Source organism: Papaver somniferum, chromosome 11 (genome assembly GCF_003573695.1).
Source record: "Papaver somniferum cultivar HN1 chromosome 11, ASM357369v1, whole genome shotgun sequence".
Lineage (NCBI taxonomy): Eukaryota > Viridiplantae > Streptophyta > Magnoliopsida > Ranunculales > Papaveraceae > Papaver > Papaver somniferum.
The window spans coordinates 34,714,702-34,735,207 of record NC_039368.1 but is presented as its reverse complement, the minus strand read 5'-3'; the positions used below and the strand labels follow the sequence as shown (position 1 = coordinate 34,735,207).

At 35.5% G+C, this 20,506-nt stretch overlaps 1 protein-coding gene across 1 annotated transcript; it reads right to left on the bottom strand.

The window, feature by feature from the left end:
• Positions 1-6,173: 6,173 nt before the first annotated feature.
• LOC113322154 (myosin-12-like) lies at positions 6,174-16,736 on the bottom strand. Its single transcript, XM_026570192.1, has 40 exons — positions 16,347-16,736; positions 16,056-16,184; positions 15,559-15,702; positions 15,281-15,426; positions 15,025-15,181; positions 14,876-14,934; positions 14,635-14,794; positions 14,400-14,549; positions 14,182-14,318; positions 13,947-14,093; positions 13,629-13,730; positions 13,483-13,540; positions 13,255-13,356; positions 13,120-13,157; positions 12,803-12,929; positions 12,546-12,716; positions 12,323-12,454; positions 12,130-12,236; positions 11,892-11,952; positions 11,591-11,768; positions 11,265-11,470; positions 11,043-11,162; positions 10,818-10,916; positions 10,446-10,661; positions 10,226-10,365; positions 10,041-10,142; positions 9,040-9,247; positions 8,920-8,967; positions 8,712-8,771; positions 8,448-8,618; positions 8,169-8,324; positions 7,882-8,073; positions 7,654-7,803; positions 7,493-7,563; positions 7,297-7,396; positions 7,148-7,204; positions 7,001-7,057; positions 6,830-6,910; positions 6,664-6,752; positions 6,174-6,570 (listed from the first exon to the last, which is right to left on the bottom strand). The coding sequence occupies exons 1-40, from the start codon at positions 16,347-16,349 to the stop codon at positions 6,441-6,443; spliced, it is 4,761 nt and encodes a 1,586-aa protein (XP_026425977.1). The 5' UTR covers positions 16,350-16,736; the 3' UTR covers positions 6,174-6,440.
• Between the last annotated feature and the right edge of the window lie 3,770 nt (positions 16,737-20,506).

Sequence of the window (20,506 nt, the reverse complement as noted above, 5' to 3'; positions counted from 1 at the left end):
GAGTCATGTAGATAATCATGCAGGTAAAAAAACATTCTTGAATGAATAATATGACAGGTCCTACATTTAGAAACCTATTCAGCAATTCTTAGGTCCTTTCATGCTCCATTAGGGTACTACACTATAAGACTGGTTTGTCAAAGCATCATATGTGATGGTCCACCGTGGAGTACTCTTTTTACTAATATGACGAGCAGCGACCAAAAGTACAAATAGGGATGTTTGCAAAAATGTTTGCTTACAGGTCATACTAAATTTTGTATTTATTAAAAGAACATGTTGGCTTACAGGTCATACTAAATTCAAAGAGTCTTTCAACTGTATTAACAGTGACTAATACATATAAAAAGTTTCTCCTTCTATTACGCATTGCATACATATTTTAGTGTAAGTATCCTATTTTTTAATATTTTGTATATCTGGTTTATATCTACAGTTATCTGCATTTGGTACTGGATATACTCACTGATACCAATTACTACTTTTGATGTGTAGGATTATGTTACAGGGGCCTCAGTAACAGCTTTCCTAGGTTGTAGAACGCTGAACAAGGATCCAGACCCTATGGCTTCGTTTAGTTTCGCTTACTTTTTCATATTTTAATATTCTGTATATCTGGTTTATATCTATAGTTATCTGCATTTGGTACTGGATAGATTCACTGATACCAATTACTACTTTTGATGTGTAGGCTTCTGTTACACGGGCCTCAGTAAAAGCTTTCCTAGGTTGTAGGACGCTGAACAAGGATCCAGACTCCATGGCTTCGCTTAGTTTCGCTTACTTGTTCATATTATTTTCTTCTCAGGGTATTTGCTCTCTATGTTACACAGTTTCAACTTTCAACGGTTAATGAAATTTCAACCTTGCTTAAACACAAGAAGGGATGCTTTAAAAAGACTGATCATGTTCCACTAGTTGGAAGGTAAATTTCATATCACTGTTTACTTCCACTATGTGTTGCCTTATTATAAGTTGTATCAAATTCAGTCAGCCTCTAACTTCTCATTGTGTTTCTTATATAGATGGATGGTATCGATGAATCTGCACTAAATCGTCTCTCCATGGATTTGCGGTAATGTTCTCAAGCATTGGGAACTTGTCAATAGTTGTGAGTATTGGTATCCTTTTGTAGTTTCTTTATCATATGGATGCATATAAAATAGCATAGTAAACTCTAATAGACTCTAAGTGGGTGTGTAAAGCTAGTAGTTTCTGCACATCGTGGTGTTTGAGAAATCTGCTAAGGTTTAAGTTTTATGTTCTACTTGTTGTGCAGTTTGTGTATCCACGATGATTCACTTAAGCATTTCAATACTTTGGCTATTGTTGGTAAAATTCCGAGGATAGCTCGGATTCTTAGAACGATTAGGAGATAGAGCTGTTTGTGGTCATGAATTTACTTTATGTGCTATTATTCAAATTTCATCATAGTATATTCACTTTTCAGTGATTTTTTCAAAGTTTTTTTATACTTCAGTGATTTTGGCACCTTTTGTTTGTTGTAGGTTTGTTGTTCTTGAATTGTTGGCTCAGTTCATCATCCGGCAGGATCTCATTTTGCTGGTTCACAGTTATCTTTATGAACCTTAGAACTTAAATATATGACTTGTATGAATTCAAGCCTTATTATTTGTTTTCTTTTGTGATTCTGAATCTAAGTGTAATCTGAATTCAGTTATGAATTGTGTAACAAAATACAATGGTTTTTATTTAACAATTTGAGTTTATAAATCCAAGTTTTATTTCAGGTAATTTGAGCTTTATTTTACCCCAGGGCTACTGTCAGCCAATTCTGATATGGGATTTAGCTGAATCAGATGAATATTAGATTTTTTTTTATATTATAAAACTAGATGTACGACGCTAACTAGGTGTCGTACCTAGCGACAACTTGAAAGTATCGCAAAACTTAGTCAATTTGATAGTGTCGTTCCAGAAAAAGATACTGAATCTACGACACTTTCAGCATCACCTGTATAGTGTCGTATACAACGCTAATATGACACTTTCCAACTATCTTAAAACGGCCTTTTTCCACTAGTGTCTTCCAAGTAATAAACTTGTTATCTATCTTTCAAGATACGAATTCTACAATAAACAAGTCTCGTAATCGATCATAATTAGATGGATGTATCTACTAAGATTGAATACGTACTACTTGCGTAAATCCAAATATAAATATAAACAATATAGAGGAAAAGGAAAACACAGGACACCAGAAGTTTTGTTAACGAGGAAACTACAATTGTATAAAAACTCCGGGGCTCGTCCATATTTGAATACCAAACTGTATTAAGACGCTACAAACGCTAGCCTACTATCAGACTTCGGATTGGAATGTAGTTTAGACCAAATCCACCCTCTAAGATGTTAAGTTACAGTCAAGATCCTTATGTCTCTTGAACCTCGCAAGGCTCTATGAACGTTATTCCCTTAGCTGACATCCTTTACAGCGTAAAAGTTGCTTCAACCTCAGTGAAGAATTTTGATACCAATGTGCCTCTAACAGATAACCTATTTGATTTCTCATTAGATCAAAGATCAAGTCTTGGAAATCTATTTTCAATAGAAAAAGCTAGCAAACCCATAATCTGGAACACTTACAGTCACTTAGATAGAGAAGCATGTATCTATTACCACCCCTCAATAAAAATCTTCAACTTATCACTTAAGAACATTTTTCAGATATCTATCTTGAGGAATCACAAAGTCCGAGACGAAGATAACTTTGTGATTTCTATCTATCTTGCCTGAAAGAGATTACGAGAACCTCGATAACAGAAAAGCAAGATCAAGATATACGAACTATCACGGTAAAAATAGTCGTGCGTGGCCTCACGAATCCCCCACGCGAAGTCTTTTATCCGTAAACCTAATTATATTTCTCAGAGGAAACCTGAGTTCATAGAGGACGATTCTAGCTATCAACTAGGACACAAAGTATCAGGGATTAATTTTCCCAGTTGAAAGAGCATCTCTGTTTATAGTTTGCATAGACTGAGGGTTGCTTTGAATTCCAGCTAAGATAAGTTAACGATCAAGCAAACACTTTCTCTATTGAGATGAAACTCTAATTAGGGTTTCAATTAAAACATGTGAGAATTAACCTTAAAAATACAATGGAATAATACGCACAGTGGTCCTGTTATGGAACCATGTATAATGACCGCTATGTTTTGGAAAATATGCCTTTCGAACTACAAGCAAATGGATGTTCTTTTAAACACTCAAGAGTTTAATCATGATGTACACACATAAGTGGTTTAGTGATCAATGAATTATTGAAGTGTTTAACAGAGCCATAATAATGTTAAACATATTTAAAAAATATTTTTTGAGCATTTATTAAATTCTACTGCGATCGTTAGTGAAACTGTTTGTAAACCGTAAGGTTAAAGTTCATGAGCCAGGGAGCTACTGATCGGGTTCTCCAACCCTACTCCGCTCGAGAACTCAGATGGACATAGTTCGTGAACTGGGTTCGCCAACCTTAAGCCTTTTATACCAACACCAAAAATTTAATTTACAATTGTTCGTGAACCGGGTTCGTGAACTGTTCCCAATTGAACTTGCGGTTTGCAAACTGGTTCGCGAACCTTCCCCGTGTTTCTGAATTCAGACATTTGTGGTTTCCAAACTGGTTTGTCAATCTACCCTGAGCAGAAATATCAGAAGTTCATGAGTTTCTCTCTTATGATGTATGAAACATTCCCAAATGATAAAATCACTTATACGAGCGATTTTCAATTGATTCACAAATTAATTCTCGAATAATAAATTATTTCGAACTAATATTGTTAAGGACCTTTGAACATCTATGCTTGAATCATATTTTTATATTTTTAACAAGACAAGCTTCACTCGAAACTTCCTCTTTTTAAATCTACTAGAAGTCATACGACATAGTCTCAACAGATATAATGGTAAGATAGTGAGTAAAATATAGTGGTTCAGTCTTCACATACCTGTAAAAAAAAGTCCTCCAAATATTGTCTTCGATCTTCAGTCTTCGAGGGTGATGTATGATACTCAATTACCAAATTCTAACCTAGTCTGTGACTTGACTTAGTAGACTAGAAATCAAGATATAGTTTTGATCATCTAACATTGACAACAAGCTTGAGATAACAAAACTCGTCGGTTCAACCGAGCATTATTCCAACACTATCATCTAACTTTAGAGATATGTAAACATTTAATCACTAACATCAATGATTATTAACAGAGAAATTAAATATATAATTTTAAGATTAGTGGTTTAAGTTCTCGAAAAGAGGAACGACAATGAGTGTACGTGTCCAATCCTACTAGGTGAACAACAGAATATAATATGTCTGATTTGATCCCACGTGGCATCAAATATGGAGGATTGAGAATATTTTCTTTCATCCACGTAATCATCCCTAGCGTCGTACCTCCCTAGGTATCCACTGCAGAGAGGGGTTACTTTAATACTAGTCGAATCAAGCCTCGATTATCAAAGAAATCTTTATTTAACCGCATAAACAAATTCTTTATATGGGATTATTTAGGTTTATCATCCATGGTTTTTCCCTTAGATTTTCCTCTTATCTCTTATTGTTGTTGGTAGGTGTTCTTCCGCTAAAAAATCCCATCAAAATTCAAAAATTCCTTAATATTACCACTGTAATTTGTTTCTCCTTATTATAAATGTAAATGAGTTGTTTTAAGATTTGATGAATATGATAGTGTTTATTTTTGGGGTTTGATTGTATATGAAGCCTAGTTAGCAATTCGTTGTGCGATAAAAATTCGGGTCGGCGAAAATGCAAGCATTAATCGGCTAGATAAAAAACGAATTCGGTTAAATATGCAGTCAAACATGCGGAATGGGGAAAAAATCCGGCATTTTGTTAATTTGTATTTAAAATGTTTCGCATGTACAAATGTGGCACTAAAGTTCAGCGTGTATTAAATTACAAAAATACGTTTTTCGCTTTTTAAGCATCATGATTTGTCGTTTGTATAGTATATGTAAAAATTCTATATACGCATCGTTATCACCAATATATAGCTGGTTCAGTGGCTGATGGTCAAGTGTGGGTGTTGCAGTTCACGGTTTCGAATCTTGTAAATTTTTTGAAAGAATAAATATACTTAGAATTAAGCAACCGAGTAATTCGGTTCGTAAAAATCGCGAATTAACCGGGAGGAACTTAAAAGTCGCGTTTTCAAACCGTGGTTACATACGGCGAATATTTGCGAATAATTCGATAAAAATTCGCCGGACTCCTAACTAGGATATGAACTTTGGGGTGTTTCTTAGTTTCTCTTTTTGATTTCTTGCTTGGGCATTTATAACTGTTAATCTACTGTGCATTCCATAATCATACAAGTAGCTCGTCATGAAAACACCAAAGCAAAATCAAAGGTTCTGCGGTGCCGGGTAAAAATTTCCAAAACTCCAAGAGAGTACATAAATGGTGGACATTTTGATTTCCATGATACCATTGCTTTACATTTAGTTTTTCTTTTTTAACCATATAAAAGGTGATAGAAGTGGTTATCAAAGGTTCGTAAAGCAAGGAGAAGATGCAAAAATGAAGAGCCCGGAGAACATATTATTTTCTTATGACGTGGATAAAGGATAAAATGTCTCTTTCCTCCGCATTGGTTTCCAAGTGAAATCAACCGTTACTCAGCTGGGAATCTACCAAAAGAAAAAAATGGGAGCTGGAACCTACGAGTCCGAATATGTGCACACTTCTTAACGAATGTGCACGCAACATTTCAATCTTTATCATTGATTTAATTTAGTGAGTTATCTAATGAGAGTCAGAATTTTAAACATGGAAGGTAATGAGGTCATCAGTTAAATAATCAACCAATCAGAAGAATATATTAAGTTTACGCTCGTGAACAAATTTGGACTATCTACCCAAAAGAGTCGGTCTAACGATTTTGACGGGGGACAACAGTTTGGTAAATGCAGCATTGCAGCTTCCCCAGTCACTGGCAAAAACGAAAGTTAAGACTAGATAACAGACGTCAAATTACTAGAAGACAAGTCAGAGAGACAAAACCGTTTTTGGCGGTTCCGAGTTTTAAACATCTCTCCTCATTGTTTTCCTCCTGAGTTCTGTCTCCTCAACCGGACCGTGAAACTCGTCGAGACTAGGGCTAACTTATTTTCAGTATCAAAATTGCAATTCATCAACAACAATCCTCTCTCTGTGTCTGTCTCTCGTCTTACAAATCTTAAATTCACAAGAAAAATTCACTCGGAAAAACCCAATTCTCAAATATACAAATTCATCTGTAAGGTAAACAAGAGGAAACCCAGAAACCCCAAAAATAATAAATAATAATTTACATTTTGAAAGCTCAAGCTTATAAATAGGTAAAAAAAAAAGAATGATAAATTACAGTATTGATTGTTCTACTCTCTTTTTCTATAAGAATCAAAATCAAAACCTTTAGTCGGTTCTTTGCAACAGGAAATGGAACTCAGAGTTTTGGCGGAGGAGAGGTGGTGGTTCTACGATGATGTCAGATGGGTTCATTTCCAGGAAGGATCCGGAAAGCTCTTCTAGAGAGAAAGGTATGCTGCAATTTCATTTTCCACAAAATAATTAGTTAAAAAAATTTAATTTGTTTTTTTGTTAGGGTTTTAATGTTCTTCGTTAGGGTTTTAGTTACCTGGAATCAACATCGAGTAAGAATGAATTGTTATTGTTTGGTATGTTGATTGAATCTTCAGTCATCAATACCCTCATCTTTGCTATTATCTGAAAGCAAGGTGGTTAAAATTTGAATTAGTTGTGTTTTCTAATTCTATCGAGTAATTAGGTGAAAGCAAACTTACATCTTGTGATAACCCTTGGGTTCCATATTTGTCATCCCAAAACATTGTCCCAATACGGTAAATTTGTGGAATGCTCAACGCCTGCAAAGGTAGATTTAACTTTAGTGAGAATTCTTGTGAATCTGTTGCATAAATGACAACTCTAAACATAGAGTGTTTAGCTTAAGTTACCGGACAGAGTTCAGTTGTGATCTCTTCCAAGGTTTTGGTAGGCTTTTGATGTGAAACCTGAAAACAAAAATGAGATAAATTAAGAGTGACCAAGTAGTGTTTAAACTAAAGTACTAGCTTATTGGTCTGTGGTTGAGGAAAATATACCAGAAATCCAACTGCTTGTCTTATGTGTTGAAGCTCATTCCAAGCTGATCCAGTAAACTGTAACATGAAGATGAAAATACTGTAATTCTTCCTTCTTTGATTGAAGTAGGTTTCTAAAACACTTTTAGTTAAGAAGATTATTAGCTTGCCTGGTCTGTTGCTTTGGAACACCATTCTTCCAATTCCTGCAAACCGGCTTTAACATATTCTCCGTTGCTAAATGAGCAGCACTCGCGGCGAAGCAATAAACTGCATTGAAAAGCACAAGACTTTTTTCAAACTCACCTGATCATGCTTGCAAAAAATTTTGTATAAATTTTGTGGGATTATTAAAACGTTACTTACCTGTTGAGAAGCTGCACATTTATGAACGCAAAAACCTGGGTGAAGGTTTTCCTTATGATAACAGATGGGACCTACAGATATGGAAAAGAATGTTACTTAAGTTTGCGTCAACCTCCTGTTTGAACAACCAATTAGGTAGTTAAAGGATGGATCTTGCTTACATTGTTTTCACGCAATATATCCCATGTGTGATCCATGCACTTTACTATGCTCTGCCAGTGTATGCTTGACACTTGTTGTTTTGCAACTATATTTGAGTGCATATTTTTGGATGCCCCTCTTATGGATCTTGCCCTGGTAGATCTTGGTGCCTGTGTAGAGTTTGTGGATTTGGTCATGTGTGGTTGCGTAGATAAATTGTCTCTTGTCTTGCTTAATTAAATGCTTACCTGTATGCAAAGGTTTAGGAATGGACTTATTTCTTTCTTCAAACTGTCACGGATCATTCCATATATTTTCTCAACATATGCTGTCAAGTGCTGCTTAAATAATAGGGCTGGGTATTTTGCTTCCACTTTTGATTTCTCTGGCTTCCCTACCATTCCGCTGTACCCACTTGATATTGGAGATGTCCGTAAACCCTACCAGAAGCTGTGGTCAGTTCAAAATTATGTGTAGTAATTTGTCGGGCTTTTTATATGATGTGAGCTAGATAAGTTTTAGTATAAGAGCTTACTTGTGCCATCCTTCCAAACAAAGTGGTGGGAGAGGCTCGGCTACGGTGTGCAGCATTGATTGGTGAATTGCTTGCCTTAATTGTATTCTGTATTAGAAACAAAAGGGCGGATGTCGTTGATAGCCAATATGCAAGCTCGTTGACATTCTCCTGATCCTGAAAGATACAATAAAGGAAATAAACTCTAGGTATAATCTCAGTTTTGATGAATTCTTCAAACATGCTGCAACTGATTTTATTACGAGTATCTATAAGGTTCAAAATCATGTAGCTGATTACCTCAACAGAATCCCTAATTATGTGGATAATTCGATCAAATATGTGTGTTTTATCTGCTTCAAAGGATCTCCATTGAAGAAGAGCTCTGTACACAATGCATGCAGCAACAGGTCTGTTTTTTTCAAATCTCTTATCTTCCACCAGGCACTTGATAAGTGCATCATGGTTTTCCTGATGATCATAGGAGAAGCGAAATGAAGGACAACGTTAGTAAGACATGAAAGTAAAGAAGATAAGTACCCTATTTCTAGGTCATTTATGTACCTGCTGCCTGTCTGTCAGAGATTTCTGCTTGGTTAATGGAGTTCGTACATGCTCCTTTTCCTGCAAAGATAGTTTTATCAATGTTCTTCCTACTCTTTTGATATTCAGAAAAATATCAAGATAATGCACAGTATTGCTAGATAATTTAATACACATTTAACTCCCTGTTCTTCGTAGAATTTAAATTGTACGAGAATGTGGCACTTACTTTCGGTGTCTTGAATTCTTCCTCAGTTTGATGTCCATTTTCAAGACTCTGTAGAATCAGTAGCGTCAGTACGAAATATCAATGTCAGCATTCACTAAAAGGGAGTTGGATTATAGTAACCTTTGTAACTGGTGTATATGTAGCCACTTTGGGAGAAACTATTTGTTGCTCTACAACTGGTACTATTTGTTGCTCTACAACTGGTGCCTGGTTTGTAACTGGTGGATATGTAGCCACTTCAGTGGAAACAATTTGTTGCACAACTACTGGTGCCTGGTCCCGCAACATTTCATTTTCTGACTCCAACTTAGCGATCTTATCCTCGAGGCTGCAAATAAAGTTGAAATGTTCATTTTCTGACTCCTAACCAATTCTAGTTATTTTTCTAAATGTTTTAAAAAGTGAAAGCATAAACTCTCCTAGCAAAGAGTAAGGCGCTGCTGAAAAGCGTTGTTTGCTTCGCTAAGTATATGAATTAATAGATACTTAAAAATCTCTATGAAAAACTTTGTCAACATAAAAAGGGAGAAGAGCACAGAATAAATACTTACAAATCTTTTTGGTTAACTTTCTAGCTTGGCTAGAGGTAGATGATTAAAGAATTGAAGATCACAGAACAAAAAAGAGGAAGGAAAAAGAAACTCTGAAATAAGTGGCTGAAATAGATAGTAAAATAGTTTTAGGGTACTTCAAGTTATGAAAAAGCTAAACAAATAACTGGCAGAGAAAACCAATAAGGCGTTTTGCAGGCGAAGCGCAAAAAAGCGGGTATTGATGTGCTGAGGCGAAATATTTTTTTAAACCACGATTTTCCTGCTCAAACTGGTCTATATTTTTCATGTTTTTAACCTACTTCCCACTTTTGCAGCTCTTTTTTTCTTGGAGAATGTTCAGTAATAACTAATAACAAAAGGATACTGTGCTTATCTTGGCTGATCGTTATCCAAGTTTCAGCTCAGATGTTCTAAAATCTAACAACTTTTTTTTTTGTAGTTTACTTTTTGATAGCAATTCCAAAATCTGCTCGCTGTTCCTATTCTAAAAAAAACTCAAGATACACATACATCTTAAATTTCCTAGTGATATACTTATAATTTCATTTAGAAAAGTACAATACTCACATTTTTAGTTCTTCTGATAGGTCATTACTCTTTGATGCTTCTAGTGCTTGCTGACGTAGAACCTGGTTCTCAGATTCCAAGTTGGACAAAATCACTTCCAATCTTAAGAGTGACAAAAAAAAAATTAAAAAATAATCAAGTTCCATTTTCTGGCATCCAATATCCTTATAAAATATATACATTACCTTTCAATTGTCTCTTGAAGCTGAGATAGTGTTAACTGCAATTCTGTTGCCTCTATTTCCTTCACTTCAGTGTCTTTTTGAATTTCATAGTATCTTCTCTCGATATCTTCAGTCTTTATCTTCAACTCACTAAGCTCACCCTGTATACAAGAATTACTCTTTTGGTCAGGTAAGACATTTATTAATAAAGATAATACAATGTTGATAGTGATATTTTTACCTCCAGTATTTCATTGCGATTCGTCAGTAACTCAAGGACGGTGTTATCCACCACAGGCACCTCTTTAATGACTGGTGGTGCTTGTTCAATGGCAATTCGTGCAGCCTCTTTCTCACTGATGATTGCAGCATTAGCTTCATCTACTTTTCCTTGCATTTCGTGTAATGCCGTTTGCAGCTTTGCAATTTCATGCCCTTTTGCTTCTTCAAGGTCAACCTGAAATCAATTTTCTGCTAATGAGCTGAAGTACACATCCATTATGGACTTAAAGCTATGGTAGAAAATGTCGTAGTTCGAGTTTACGATTAGGCATTCAAGATCAAGAACAACTTCAATATGAGTAACAGAATTCTGACCAAAAAGGAAGAATACCCTCAGTTTCTTTTCAAGGTCTAGTCTCCATGATAATTCTTCAACACGCTTCTCCAACTTGTCCTTAGCTTCTCTAAGTGCCCCAGCATCCCTAGCAGCCTGTTGCAGTTCCAATTGTTATCTACTTCAGTCGTATTCTTTGACCAGGAATCATAAAGACATTCACTTGAAATGAGAAATTATACATTCGACGTGCACATTGGCTACAAAAATGTAAAAACTCACCATCCTGAGCTTTCTTAGCTCTTTCCTTCCTGTCCTACCTCTCCATAGACATTGAAGGGTAAGAGTAGCCACCTGCTGTTGCTTATAAGAAGTAAGAGCTTTGTGACTGCGCCATCGAGTCTGTAAGAAACGATAACATATAATTTAGATTCAGCCTGAATTTGTATATGCTTTTCATTACATTCAATCAAATTAAATGTTCCCATGGAGAGATTTTTCTACCTGAACAATGATTGAAGCCTTGGTTCTTCTTCTGTGCCTATATTCATTACGGGCAGCCATTGCACGCATTCCAGTTTGAATAGCTACAGCTGATGCTCGTAATTGTTTATATGCTTTTCTGGCTCTATGAGCACGTGCATACTTCTGAAGACATATTGAAGCAGCTTCCCTCCTCATTTCTTCATATAACTTGCGTGCAACCATTCCTGTACAAGGAGATGCGTACAAAAATGTTATCTCTCAGGTATTCATTCATCTATACACAATAAATTCCTTCTAACTTTGCCTTTTAAATATTAATATATTTATTTCAGTATTATGAATACCTCTCCATAATTTCTGGAAACGCATTGTGGCCCTTCGGATTTTAATAAATTCTTCGCGTGCAAGATATGTTCGGATTTGTCTTTGGATCAGTCTTGCAGCATTGGCCACGACTTCAGCCCTCCGCGCATCTAGTTCAGCCATTTGTCCTGCTCGTAGAAACACCTTTGTTTTACCTATCTAAAATTACGTATGGAGCAGACACTTAGTGCAATGCTCGACAGAAATTTGTCTCACAGTCAATAGGTATACCCTTCATAATTATGTCGTGCTACATTATTTAAGCTCATGTTCCAAATGTACCTGATAACCCTTCAGACCCATTCTGTCACATAAAGCTGCACAGGCTTCTTTCTCATCAGATCTGTCGTAGGGATAAAACAATGAGTGAAACTGAGCGAATAAGCATTAGCAGTGAAGGCACGAGAATTAAGAAAAATGTTGTTACAGAGGGGTCATTCATTCTGCACAGAATAGTTTCAATTATTTGAGTCTCTCTGCATATTGAGAGAGCTAATTTCAAAGTTTTATGAACTTTTACCTTTCCAAAAGATCCGGTGCTAGTGTGCCAAAACGATCAAGGAACTCATCGAATGTTCTCTTGGTGGGATACCCAGCACAGCTGATCCTAATAGCCTCTAGCACTCCCTGCGGCAATGGGCATCACGTGAACTCCAGTAAAACAAAACTGATTATTGATTTTCTAGTTGTAGTGATAGAAGAATGAGACTTACTCCACATCTCAACTGGTTCAAGACGTTGAAATTTTCAAAGATTCCAGGCTTCAGAACACCATTGGGCTTCACACATCTAATGTAATGTGGTTCTGTTGTGCTCAATGTCTCCATTAAAGATTGAAGTTGTTGCTTTTGAATGAATTTAGAGAAAAATAAAGTCAGAGGTAGAGAATTAGGTCATTAAAATTTGAAATTCTAACCAATATGAGACTTGGATTACCTTGAAACGTGTACCAATGGAAGAGAATTTGGATTGTTTTGAGCTGTCCTCGGCCAGTTTAGGAAAGAGATTTGCAACGAAAGGGCAGCTTGAAGCATCCAGTAAAGCTTGATGTTCTGCTACGACATAGTCCTTGTTTTTGTCTAGGAAATAATCAGCTTGGTAGGTAACCTTTTCAGAAAAATATTTACAATGAGAAGGAAACTCTGGATTAAACAAACTTGCAGGTCAAAGATAATTTTCAAGGTTCTGCTTACATCACCAGCGTAGTGGTTGATGGTGAAATTTGTTCGTGAAGTCTTTGGTTTGCTGAAGCGCTTGTTATTTTTGTATGTCTGGTACAATTTTTGAGCAAAAGTCTCATGAGTTGACTTGGGAAACATACTGCAAGGAAGGAAAGTGAGTTAACATATAAGCATGTGATGAAATCAGGTTTATGTCTTAAACCCTTTGTCCTAAGAGTCTTATGCATGGGATTTTACAAATTAAGAATGTTGATTAGCCCTTTAGGGTAGTTTGATTTTCTTAATAGATGTGCCATAGAAGAAGAGTAAGAAGTTGAGGAAATTCTTACCATGCTTCATCAAGTAGGGCAATGATGCCTCCTGGTTTCTGCATGTAGATATCATCAATCAACATGTTAAGATCTCTATGTTGTTCAAAGACTATGGTAATTATATAGCTTAAGTATTGCATTTCAGTCAAATACCTTTTCAATTAGATCCAACACATCCTGGTTATCCACAAACTCTACATAACTCCAGTTGATTTCTTCCTTCTCGTACTCCTCTTGCTCCATCTTAAATACATGCTGCAGAATATTTACATCCAAACTGGTTAATAATAGATATATTTAGTGAAGTTGTACTGTTAGATATCTTCGTAGCAAAAATTACAATCATTATTGATGTGAATTATGTATGTTTCACACTCTTACTTGATTGAAATGCTGTTGCAGTTTCTCATTTGTCAAGTTGATACATAACTGCTCAAAACTGCCAGATAATGCACGTTGTTAGATCCTAGCTTTGGGAAAAAATTTTTCGTTTCTGTTGAAGATAACCAGAATCACCTTAGATTTACCTGTTGACCTTGAAGCTCTCAAACCCATAGATATCTAGTACTCCAATTAAACTTGCAGCGTTAGGATCTTGACCAATTGACCGGTTTATTTTGTCGACAATCCTGTTATATAAGTAAAAGTAGCATCAAAAGCTAACCTCGATATGTAAGATTGTTAGAACTAAACGAATACATTATGAGTTCATCTATATGGTTTACATCTGCCCTTAATACCCAAGGGGAGTTCAGAAATTCTGCTACTTGGTAGATGAAAAATATTTTATTTTTCTCGAGTTTTTAAGTATAATTCAATTTCATATGTACATGATATGTTCTTACCAATCAAATAGTCTAGAATAAACCGTCTTTGCTAATGCATCACGGTTTGATGCCGCTGAATCTGGATCAAGAAGTTTGATAATGTCACCATCTGGGGTAACTATGACACGCTTAGTAAGAGAGTCTTCAAGTTGCTTTGCATCACACCTGCATAAAAGAGTAATTGTATGTTGGGGTAACTGAACGGGATTGATGTAACAGGTTCAAATTCAGCTTGGTGAAGGATGAGAATTACTTGAGAAGCTCTGCAACTGTTTGAAGATGGTAGAGTGACTTGTCATTTTTCAATTTTGAAGAATCGATTTCTTTTCCTTTAACAAAGTCAATATTCCCGAGATGAAGTATGGCAGCAACTACACTGAATATCGCATCCTTTACAAGGTAAAATTTTTATGTTAACTATTGTTGGTTATGAATTGGATCTGATGGTAGGTTTAACTATAGATATAGTACCTGCTCTTCCTGACTTATCCCGACTACATCCATAGCATTTCTAGTTTCTAAGTACTCTCTCGCATCATCAACATTTGCAACTTCATAACAGCTTGTTTGGTTAAGATAATGGAAGTTTCTGGGATTCTCCAACTTGTACTTTTTGACATCCTGAAAGACGGATGATCAAAATCACTTCAGAAGCTATCAAGAAATGAATCATCAGTGTAATATGCTAATTTCTGGTATAGCATACCTCTGGTGGTGCAGCACAAAGCATGTAAAAACAATGATAGTTTCTCTCTGGATCTGACACCTGACAAACACGCGATCTCTCGAGAAGATATGTTCGAACAGCGGCTCCAGAGATCTTCCAATGCTTATCAAATTGGATTTCAACAAATTTACCGAAACGACTGATGAAGCAAAAGTAGCTGGGTCAACAAACAACAGCTTAACATTAAAGAGGTTGAGCCATAAGTGTCTGACTTGCTCACCTTGAGTTATTGTTCTTCACAGTTTTTGCGTTTCCAAATGCTTCTAAGACAGGGTTGGACTGAGGAAAAAAAAAGAGCGCCAAGTATGCTAATTAGAATTTTTCTTGGTCAATGAAAACACACACACACATATAAGCAACTCATTCCACCTCCAAAACTTGCTGTTCAACTGTTCTTCCTTCAGTACCAGATCTCCCTCCCATAAAAGCTAGGTACCTCATGAGCATTTTTGTCGTCTCTGTTTTACCAGCTCCACTCTCACCACTAACCAGTATGGATTGGTTTCCGTGTTCATTGATTATTGACCTAAGGAAAGAAATTTAAAAAGAAAATTGGTGTAAATATTTCCTGCTGAGCATGCATATTTTTGTTGATATTTGATACCCCAAGTATCTAGATACTTACCTGTAACAAGCATCAGCGACAGCAAAAAGATGGGGACTAAGTTCACCAAAGGTAGCTCCTTTGTACTGTTGCATCATGTGTGTGTCGTATAAATGTGGTAACCTTTGAAAAGGGTTCACTGCTATTAGAATGTTGCCCGTATAAGTCTGCCAAATATAGAAATGCTAATTAGACTTTTCTGCCTTTCCTTTTTTTTTTCTTTTTTTTTTCTTTGGCAAGTTAAAGAACAGTAGTACCGGTTTAAGATAAGTGGTAAATGGAGAACTGTTGAAACTCACATATATCTCATTTAGAGCAAACCTAGAAGCAAGGTTTTGAAGAACTCCTGGTTCATGAAGGTAAGCCAACTTAGTCATGTCATCAACCCCAGCTGGTGGTGCTTCTGTGTCTTTCGGATAAATGCTGGACAGATTTGCGACAATCTGAAATTGGATTGAACATATTTCGTATTTCAGTATTTTCAAAATGCTTACAAGTATATCAATGATTCTAAAATTTATTAAAACCATCATTATTTTCCAGCTGTATGATTTGCCCTCTGTGAATTTTAGGTACAAAGAGCTTCATTGACCAAATTAAGTCTGTGGTGCAAGTTGTTTGATGGGCATAGCATTCTTGAGCTTCAATTAATATCAGTAAATGAAAATCTAAACACTCCATGTTTCTATGCTTTGTACTTGATAATTTGCAACTCTGATTTCCGCAAAAAGAAAAGAATTCCATTGAAGATCTGATCGAAATTTAACATATATATGGGTGATGAACTGAAGCTTACCTTTTTCCCATTGGTAGTGATTATGCTGGCATCTTTTCCCTTGATTTCTGTTACTTCTCCATCGATCCAGGCCACCTGTGGATCTTCTACCCATATGTGCGAACCGACGATGATGTTTACAGGAGTTCCCTGAAATAAACCAAAGGAAATCATTAGGAAAAACAAAAAGAACCTTTGCAATTCATCACAATCAAAATGAAAAAAGATCAGCAGAAAACTTTTCAGCAACTTGTCAAGACTTAAGAGTACAGAATGGATTTTGATCAATAATAGAATCCTTTCTGAGCTTACCATGATTGTACAACACTAAATTCTGATCATGGAATTTGGAGTTCTGACAGAAAATAACAGAGGGGGGGTACTTGAAATGCTATGACAGGCAGAATAAGAAGAAGAGAGAGAAAGTAAGAAGAATAAGAAGGGGGGGTTATAATGAGATCAGAAGTTTTATATAATAGGGTGGAATTTGCAGGGGAATGTGAAAGAGAATTTCTTTTTTAATTAAAGAAAGAAAAGGAAAAAGTGTTCAGAGGAAGAATTGAAAAGCAATGGAGAAATGTAGATGGCGATGGTAATGGTAATGCTGCTGCTGGTGGTAAAAGCGAAAGACAGAGAGTAGCCACCCTTCTCCTTCCCCACAACCCCGCCAACTTTTTTGATCGTTCCACAGAGGATGCTGACATGGAATCTGAACTGGTCGGCCGGATCGGACGTGTTGGGACGTCACAGAATAGCCGTCCTACATCAAAACTAAAAATTTAAATTTTGTTCTCATTTGCTTTCCATTGCAGCCGTTGGATTTTTGAGCTATGGGGTAGAGGGAAAATGCATATATCAAATAATAACTTATTTTAATGGAGAAAATTATTTGTTTTATCGTTATTCTCTTGATTATTTATTTTATTAGATATTTGAATTGAATCTGAAATAGTAATAGTTTGAGAAACTAATTAGTGGGATAGATTAGACTAGTTGAGATAATTAAACTTATTGATACCAATACTCTCTTTACAGTTGGGTGTATACGAAAAGATGTTAGGAATCGATTAAACAAACTAACCCTCTCTCATTTATATTATCTGAATTCTTATTTTTCAGGTTATGTATATTATTCAACGAGTATACACGTAATATTTCAATCAATTTTGGATCACTTGGTAATAACATGACCAATCAAATGGGAGGTCAAAGTCACAGACGGATTAAAAATGGTTCAAACAAGTATTTGTTACTAGTTGATTAATTCGGTTAAATTAATATTCTAGGTAAATACTTGAAACACCCGATCCACATGTGGGGCCCAAGAGAGGTCTTGTGTACCATCATTGTATTTGATGGATCCCACATAGTACCACTTTCTTGCTGTGCGTCTGAGTTTGAAAATCTTTTTTGGGCGGTGGAGTGGGAGATAATGAAACATGGAATCCTTTGTTTGCCGTTTGATCATGAATCGGACGATCCACAGAGTAAGATTTTTGGGAATTTGGTGGGGGTGCAAAATAGCCTACTTCCTTCTAGTATGCTTTCCGACAACACTTTTTCTTCGATGTCTTCTTCTTTAACTGTCATATTAAATAATTGAATAAATGAATCTCATCAATGGGCTCATATTTGTATTCTTCTTCTTAATGAATTGAAAGTTTATGGCTGCTTAACCACCAGTGTATGATGCTTAAAAAAAAAAAAAAAACTAGTGTATGATTTTTGAAAGAATAAGATAAATAGAATTAACGAAGTTTGATTACGAAAATAGGCGGAGAATGATAGTGTAATTATCATGCTATCTCATATTTTCGGCGTCAATTTATTTATAGAAATTTAAATAACAAAAAAAATTGAGTTTTAGTGACATGTTTCTCTTACAAACTTTTGTATTTCTACAAAAAAAAATGTGCAAAATATCTTTTAAGTATGTATGTATAGTATGTTTTTGTACTAAAATTCCCTAACGAGCTAGGAGATTTTTTTGAGATCAACTAGTTAGAATGATCTCGGAGAACACGATTATTCAAACTTAAGATTACTAGTTTTTCCCATTGCCAAAGGAGAAAACACCATTGTTGAACTTTGACTTGTCACCGATATTAAGTAATTGCAATCAAAAGTTATAGTTGTACTAATTTGATCAACTTTAAGTTTAATTGATATTCCACTGAATTGGGTTTCAAAGCATGAAAAATCAAGAACAATGGCAGTATAACTTATAAATAAGATTCTCTTTGGTTGTACTGAAAATCATCAAGTGGTCCGGTGGTTTTCATGTTCGTAGTGGAGGTTGAGGTTCGAATCCTGTAATAGCTAAAAAAAATCTTAAATGAGTTTGGATTCGAATCCTGTAACTGCCAAAAAAAATCTTAAATGAAGAATTTAGGAAATAGTCTACGGGCCACAATTCTATGATACTAAAGGAAGTAGTCTGGATACCACTATATTATGCTGTTAAAAGTATTCGATTGTTTAGTTAATCGAATTACCAATATTGAATAATTTTAGTGGGTAGATTTCAATTACTTACTTCTTGTATTATTTTTAGGTAAACTAATCTTAACAAAATCTGAAATAATTACTAATTTATGGCGATCATTATTTTATGATGTCAACAAAAAAGTATTTGGTTGTTTTGACCAAATTACCAATATTGAGGAAGTTAAATGAATAGATTGTAATTACCTACTTTTTTTGTATTTTTAAGTAAATTAATGTTAACAAAATCTGAAGTAATTACTTATGTACAACTAAAAAATATTTGAGTATAATTTAACTAATAAATTTGAAATATCTGAATCATCTTCTTATATAGGTATATATAAACATCTGCATTTTATGCTCCAATGTTACAGGCACAATCTTATTCAGAACGATCTCTTAAAGTCAACTTGGTCTTACTTCATTAATGCATGTGGAGTCCTATGGCTGAAGCCAGAGAAGTCAAAAAACAACTAGAGTTTTGGAAAATCAATAACATTAGGGTCGTTGTAATTTTATATGGTCAACATGTTAGACAACTGCTCGATCGAACTCGCAAGTTTTTCTATCTCATGCTTGTTTTCAATGTTAGATGCACAAAATTATATCTTGATTTTTAGTCTACTTAAGTCAAGTCTCGGACTAGGATTAGAGTTTGGTAGTTGAGTATCAGATCACTGAATAATCCTCGAAGATTAAACTGAAGATCAAACGAAGACATTTGGAAAAATTCATCAACAAAGAGGTATGTGAAGGCTGAACCATACATTTACTCGAAATTATTACCATTTTATTCGCATAAAGACTATGTTGTATGACTTCTAGTAGATTTAATATTGCAAAGAAAAAGTTTTGAGTCAAGCATGTCTTGTTAAACATCTCGAAATATGATTCAAGTAATGGATGTTCATAGGTTCTTAGCAATCGTAGTTCGAAACAATTTATTGGCTTGAACTATGTCTGTGGATCATTTGGAAATTTCCCAAGCAATGTTATTTATATCTACGACGATTGTGAATGTTCCAAACATCAAAATAGATTTTTCAGAACTACTGAAATATGGACTCATGGAAGGTACGCGTACCCTTGATATCTGCAGTTCCAGAACATTGGTAGGTACGCATACCCAATACGTATACCATGGTGTTCAAAATTTGTGAATGGGGGGAGGTACGCATACCCAGTACCCGTACCTCAAGGGTCTGAGTTCGTGAATAGCCTAAGGGTACGCTTACCCAATACGTGTACCTTGGCACGTGAATTAACGAATTGGTTTGTAAGTAGGCATACCTACCCAGTATGAATTAAGCAGATGCTCATGAACTACTTTCACAGATATGTTCAGCGTTGCAACCAATATTTTATGACTCGGGTATCGGTCCCGGATCACCTGGAGGCCAATCCCTAATCCCAGGCGAGTAACTCGGCGATCCCTAGACTTGCACATATTGCAATCAGATATTTGATGTCTCACATATCATTGTAATGCATAACATTATTTAAATCCTAATGGCTAATGCAAGTCTATTAACATTAGAAAAAACAAGCGATAAAGTCATGTTAACGCAGACAATGGATAACATTCTCATACTTCAATGAGACTAAATGAACACCATATTTTGAAGTTCCAGTTTCAAAAAACAAAAAATAACTGACAACCAGTTTCCTATCATTTCTTCTTCTTCCTCACTAAAATTAAATTTTATCATTTTCTTCCTCACTGACATCTTTGTCTCTATTACCATAATTAATCTTATTAACTTCCACGCGCTTATCGTAATCCATTTCAAATTGAAAATTTGAATCATCGCCTTCGTTACTGTCAACATCAGATGGATGGAGAGCATTGTCATTAAGAGTCTCAAAGAGAAGACTAAATCATGGGTGCGTATTCTTTCCCTTGTTCTTGGTCCAACTTCCATAGCTCTACTGGTGTCATTAGATTGTCCCAAGTAATATCATCACCTTCCATAACTAATCCTCCA